We start from the raw sequence: 6,727 nt of genomic DNA, 5'->3' as shown, positions 1-6,727 counted from the left end.
GAGAATCGAGATTTACACCGAAGAAATTATATGAATGAAGAAGAGAGACAACTCTATCTTGAAAACATGATGAACAGAATCCTCCTACAAAGAAATGATGTGAACGTAGATCCGCCTCTACACTTCTATGTTGGGGAAATGAATGTTATTTGCAACGAACTAACAAACCAACCATCAGTACAGTTAATAGCATTTAATACCGCGAATTTTTTGCGGGTCCTCCTAGTCATTATTATTATTATTATTATTATTATTATTATTATTATTATTATTATTATTATTACTATTATAATTGTCATTATTATTATTATCACCATTATTCATTCACTTGGCAGTATACTAATCATTATGTACCTCCTCCACCACCAATGGTTACCCTCCCCCACTCTCCTGCCCCAGCACCGGAGCCCCGCCCCAACACAACAGGGAGCAGCTGATTGGCTAGGAGTGTTTGGAGTGCTTGGAGTTAGTCCAGCTTGGAGTTAATGGCCAATGGGGAAAACCTGCAATTTGATGTTAAATATTGGCGGTGTGCACCTGCTAGAGGGTCCTTGTAGTAGTAAGAGCAGCTTGCTGCCTACTCTGAAGGACTTAACAGTCTAAAGAGCAAACCCCGCCAGGGGAACCCTTGTGCACCAAACACCAGCAAGGAATGATGAAGGCTTCTGGCGTCACTGAGCGCACCATGGCCGCCGATACCTGCGACATTAGCGAGGAACAGCAACACAAGGGCTGCCGAGCCTGCTTCGGCTGGCTCTTCCGGTTGTTCCGGGGGCGGCGCGGGCGCCGCTCCCAGGAACACCACGCTTCCTGCACATCAGCTAATGATGTGCAGGAAGAGCTGGAGTCTAAGACCGTGCCAGCGAAAATGTCACGCGATGACCTCCTGTCGTGTGTCATGGAGGTGGCGGAGGAGCAGCAGGAATACATGGAGGCCAAGAGCGTGGTGGAGGAGCAAAAGGGCAAGGCCGCCCTGACCTGGGCCGAGGAAGTGGCCCAGGCAGAGGAGCGAGGCCTGGATGTATTTGCCCCGGTCAGTGACGCCTTTCTCGAAGTATTGCGTCACTTTGCTCCCGCCACACTGACTCAGGGCGAGGCGGCGCCCTCCGACCACGGCAGCGCTAGAAGTGCTGCAGTCACCGCGACACGTGCAGCCCGGCGAAGGGCCCGCAGGAAGGCGCTAGCGGCCCGTAGAGCGAGAAGCGAGGCTCCCGTAGCGAATGACGGGATTACCGATGCTGCAGCCGCGACACCTGCAGCCGCTGAGATCGTCAGCGAAACAAGCTCCTCAGCGGAGGAAACTGCTGCAGCGGCAGCAATGACTCGCGGGATGAGCGCCTCAGCGGAGGCAGACGACGCTGCAGCCAACGCGAAGAGCTGCACGATGAGCTCGTCCAAGAAGCGAAGGGCGCGTAGGAGGGCAGCGGCTGCCTCTATGCGATGAAAGCGAAAATTACGCCTCGACTCACGCACGCCGCGATCACCGCTGGTGCAGCCACGGGCACGACAGCTGCAGCCACTGTGACTCCCGACCAGACGAGCGCCTCAGCGGAGGAACTGGCAGCTGCAGCCACCGAAACGCCGTATAGAATAAACGCGTCTCAGAAATGAAAGGAGCGCAGAAAAGCGAAAATTGAGCTCGGCCAGTGAACGCCACGGCCGCCACTGGTGTAGCTGCTCTCGACAAGACGAGCGCCTCAGCGGAGGAACAGGCTGCCCCACGGACGAGCAAGAACGAGCGCCTCAGCAGCCTTTAGAGCGACGAATGCCGCTGGTGCAGCCGCGAAAGCTGCACCCACGCCCATTTTCGACGTGACGGGCGCCTCAGTGGAGGAAAGGGCTGCTGCAACGGTAGCCGCTACGAAGCCCTGCAGGATGAGCGCGACGCATAGGCCAGGGGAGCGATGATGCGATGATGGCGACATAGTCCGGGCTGCGACGCAAGGGTACCCTGAAGGGTCGTCCCGCGAACGGTGTGGTGCAAACTGAGTGTCGCATTGAGAAGTTTCAGTTAGAGTAAGGAACAATGTTTTGATTTCTCTTTGATTTCTATCCAATATTCTCTGCCATTCATCCTTGATTGTGATTAAACTCCGGAACTCCCTGCCTGTTCCTGAATTCACTGCTTCCTAAACTCCTAAATTCCTATTCAGGAAGCAGGATTTAAGAAGTAATTCAGACACTCGTTTTCCAAATCTGGAGGATTTTCGGAACTGTGACTCTGACTTCTTCCAAGTCTTTGTTTCTCCTGACCAGTGTTCCTCCTACATTAAAAAAAAAGGAAGAGCCATCCATTGGCGAGGAGCTGAAAAGAATGGTTTATTTTTGTATAATGCATCAACATACGAGTCGCTTTAGTAATAAAGCACAAGCATAAAGTTTTCCAGAGTTTGATTCATGATATCTTATCTTTTTGTGATGCAGAAAAGTTATTCTATTTTATGTTCGTGTGATGATTATTTCTAATTGTACCCTATGAGTATTATCAGTTATTATTATAATAATAATATTATTATTATTATTATTGTTTTAATAATATTACTATTATTATTATAAAAATAATATTATTATAATTAATAATATTATTATAATGATATTAATTATAATAATATCATAATAATAGTAATAATAATAATAATAATAATAATAATAATAATAATAATAATAATAATAATAATAATAATAATAATAATAATAATAATAATAATAATAATAATAATAATAATAATAATAATAATAATAATAATAACTGATAATACTCGTGGGGTACAATTAGAAATAATCGTCACACGAACATTCAAATAAGTAAATAGTAAAGAAGATGGAGAACAATGAAAATAGGTTTAGAAAACAGTACATTGGGAATTCATGACTAGTAATAAATACAAACAGTTATGATTATAAACATAATGACATTTGTAACAAGAAAAAGAAAAAAAGCATACATCATAACAGCAATCAAGTCATTTATGAACAATAACATATACACACAAAAAAAAAAAAGAAAAAAGAATAATATACATATGTTTATCAAGTTTCTCCAAAGAACATTCCTTTTAGTTTAGTTTTAAAAAGTGTTTTTGATGTAGTGCTTTTTATATCCTCAGAGAGAGAGAGAGAGAGAGTGTGTGTGTGTGTGTGTGTGTGTGTGTGTGTGTGTGTGTGTGTGTGTGTGTGTGTGTATGAGCGAGCGCCAGCCAGCCTTAATCAGTCATCTACCTGAAAGGAGAGCCAGGTATTCCCAATCAAGGTGTTTTTAATATCGACACACCTGCGTAACGAGCTCCACGTGGCCTTCACCTGAGGGCAACACACTGGAGGAAATAAATAATAAGTACACAAGGAAATAAATGAGGAAAAATGGATAAATTAGTAAATAAACGCCACATTTCTCCTTCTTCGCCATAATTTTCTCTACTTACCTTATTGTTCTTGGATTTGCTGATTTGTTTCTTTCTTTTGTTCATAGATTTTTTTCGCTGTCTCTTTTATGAGGGGATGGGAGGTACTGGTGGCGGTGGTAGTGGTAGTAGTAGTAGTAGTAGTAGTAGTAGCAGTAGTAGTAGTAGCAGTAGTAGTAATAGCATTATGTAGTAGTTATTCTTTTTTTTTCCCTTCTTCTTCTTCGTCTCCGTCTTCTTCTTCATCTTGTGCTACCTTTACAAATAAAGACAAACAGACACAGATCCATACACACAGACAAACGGATAAACAGAGACAAACATAGACAGAAACATAGATGGTGATGCAGTGTGTGTGTGTGTGTGTGTGTGTGTGTGTGTGTGTGTGTGTGTGTGTGTGTGGTGGTTAAGATTCGAAGTTTGTATTGTTTAATTTGTCATAAGAAAAGAGAAACTAAATACCTACTTATACAACTACTTTTATTTTAACATTTTTTTGTTTAGTTATCTATTTCTATTTATTTATGTCTTTTTTTTTTATTTTCATCATTTCTTAATCAATATTTTGCTCCACACCCTTCATTTCTTATCACAGGGGTTCTCAACTGGATTTTACGAGCACCTGCGGGTTCACAAGAAGACTTCCAGGAGTACTTAGATGGCTGATGTAGTTAACCTAACCTAACCTAACCTATAACATCTTTCACAACACCGTTACATACTGAGTTAGCATCAGTCACTATATTAGTATTCTCTTATTCTGTTCGATATCAGATTACTGGGGGTTCGCGTAGATGGTCTTTTAAATCATGGGGTTCTTAAAGAGGAAAAGGTTAAGAAGCTCTGATATAATAAAGAGACAAGCGCGGGTGGTACACACACACAACCTGTCAAAAGTGTGTTGATAAAAACTAATAAAAAAAAAAAAAAAGTGGAAGCCCATTGCAATTGCCACGTTCAGAACTGACTTGCCTTTTTTCACACAGTCGCCCAGCAAAACATTTATCGAACAGTGGCAGCACAAAAATAAATATCAGTAAATAAAAAAAATTGAATAAAAAAGATAGAGGGAAAATTTAAAGAGAAGAGTTAAATGCATATCCTCAATCACTCAGATTTCGGTATACTGTCCAGAGAGAGAGAGAGAGAGAGAGAGAGAGAGAGAGAGAGAGAGAGAGAGAGAGAGAGAGTGGTATGCAGATTAACATTTCCCGTTTAAATCCCAAGGCATTCATATAATATCTATAGAAAATATTGAAAATATATTCAGTTTATGTGTGTTGTATATTCTCTCTCTCTCTCTCTCTCTCTCTCTCTCTCTCTCTCTCTCTCTCTCTCTCTCTCTCTGGTATATGAAAATTTTTATTGTTGTTGTTGTTGATGTTGTTGCTGTTCGCTGTGGTAGCAGTGATGATGGTGGTGATGGTGATGATGATGTTATTGATGATGTTGTTGTTTCATATTTAGGTATCATCACCATCATCATCATCATCATAACTTTCATTGTAATCATTATCACTTACTTACTCCATAAGCTTTGTAGTCTAACGTTCATATCTAATTAATCATCTAATATTACTTTGAGAGAAAAGGGTGAAACAGCAACAACAACAACAACAACAACAACAACAACAACAACCACAACAACAACAACAACGCCTCATCTACTAAAGCCTTAAATCCAGTGGTCAATCAGTCAATCAACTAATCAAACAATCAAGCAATCTATCAAGACGAGTGGAAAATAATCTCTGAAAAATAAACACACATTACCGTATAACAAAACTGAAAAAAAAAAAAAACGCAAAAGAAAACGAGCAGCTTACCTCATGATCAGTGGGGAGACTACTGTATATTTCCGAGACGCTGGCCAGATGCTCGAATATTCTCATGAGGTTAGAAAGGAGAAGCGTGGTTATTTTAGCAAGTCTGTGACGTAGATAAGATAAAAACTTTGAGATGCGGGAGGCTGAGAAAGAGGAAGAGGAGGAGGAGGAGGAGGAAGAGGAGGAAGAGGAGGAGGAGGAGGAGGAGCAGAGGGGCACTACATGTCTGCTGGATATTTGATGAATGGCACACGGTGAATTTTAGAGGCAAGGAACACCAGAGGCATGTTTGTGGTAAAGTTGAGAGTCCCTTGGCTGGTGGGAGTGGCTGAGGTGCGTCTCGTCATGACAGCATTAGGGGACTCGTAAGACGCCCACACACCCACCCAAGGCAGTCACTCACTAATCCAAATGGCATCTAAGTGGGCCTTTTTTCTTTAATATTTTTTTGGTCGACCTTGGCCAGATTTTCACTCTTACATAAAAAGGAAGAATGAAATGGTTACGTATATTTACACGAATGGACAATGCCTTATTTTTTATTTATTTATTTTTTTTTTTATTTATTAGATGGACACTGATCAAGGTCATTAAAAAGGATGAAAATGGAAAGAAAGGTTGAAAAATATCATCCATAATTGAAGGATAAGAGCACACACACACACACACACACACACACACACACACACACACAAAAAAGTAAATAGATAAGTGAATAAATAGATAAATAAGATTGATAAATAAAGTAAATAAATAAATAAGTAAACAAATGAAAAATAAAATGATAGAATATAGATAGTGAAGTTCATGACCCTGAAAAAAAATGAATATATTAATAGATAGAAATAAAACATCAAATAAAAGAAAAAAACAACCGCAACTTATTTGTTATTTGAGAGATGTCACTACAATTCCCTCTTAAACCACTTCAGTCTTGCCCTTTTCTTTATTAAATGAAAAAGATAGAATGAACGCTGAATGAATACTTTCCTTTATATCAGTGAGCAGAAATGAACAATAGTGAATGAAATCTGCCAATCATTTATTCTTAAAGGGGAAACTTCTCTCATCTAAATTCCAGCATCACCACTGTTGGTTTGGAAATTGATAAAGCTTCGTGCAGGGAAGGCCACGCGTGTGTCTGGTGGCTTCCTGCAGCTTCACTTATTCTCTCATGTTGTTGTGTTTTTGGCATTCGTGATGTAAACATTCACTACTTACTGGAATGCTGTTATTGTGCATAGATTTAAACTTTTGACAGTACGTGTAAGAAAATTGGATGAGGATAGTGTTTTTTTATCTCTCTCTCTCTCTCTCTCTCTCTCTCTCTCTCTCTCTCTCTCTCTGACAATAGAACGTAGGTTTTCGTATTTCCAGTGAATAGTTTTATTACAACAGCTCTTCCCCTCATCTCTCTCTCTCTCTCTCTCTCTCTCTCTCTCTCTCTCTCTCTCTCTCTCTCTCTCTCTCTCTGCCAGCCCACCATGGAGAGACACGCCA

The 6,727-nt window shown here is 40.8% G+C and overlaps 1 protein-coding gene across 1 annotated transcript; it reads left to right on the top strand.

Moving 5' to 3' along the window:
- Nucleotides 1-685: 685 nt before the first annotated feature.
- On the top strand, nucleotides 686-1,444 carry LOC123511075. The gene has a single exon (XM_045266690.1). It carries the CDS (start codon nucleotides 686-688, stop codon nucleotides 1,442-1,444), a length of 759 nt encoding a protein of 252 aa, XP_045122625.1.
- Nucleotides 1,445-6,727: the final 5,283 nt, after the last annotated feature.

This window comes from Portunus trituberculatus, chromosome 31 (assembly GCF_017591435.1).
Source record: "Portunus trituberculatus isolate SZX2019 chromosome 31, ASM1759143v1, whole genome shotgun sequence".
Taxonomy (NCBI): domain Eukaryota; kingdom Metazoa; phylum Arthropoda; class Malacostraca; order Decapoda; family Portunidae; genus Portunus; species Portunus trituberculatus.
The sequence above is the reverse complement of the archived record's forward strand: the minus strand, read 5'-3'. Positions and strand labels throughout refer to the sequence as shown.

Excerpts from the sequence above, each read along its gene's own strand:
- LOC123511075 (XM_045266690.1), top strand. The coding sequence starts at position 686 with ATGGCCGCCGATACCTGCGACATTAGCGAGGAACAGCAACACAAGGGC.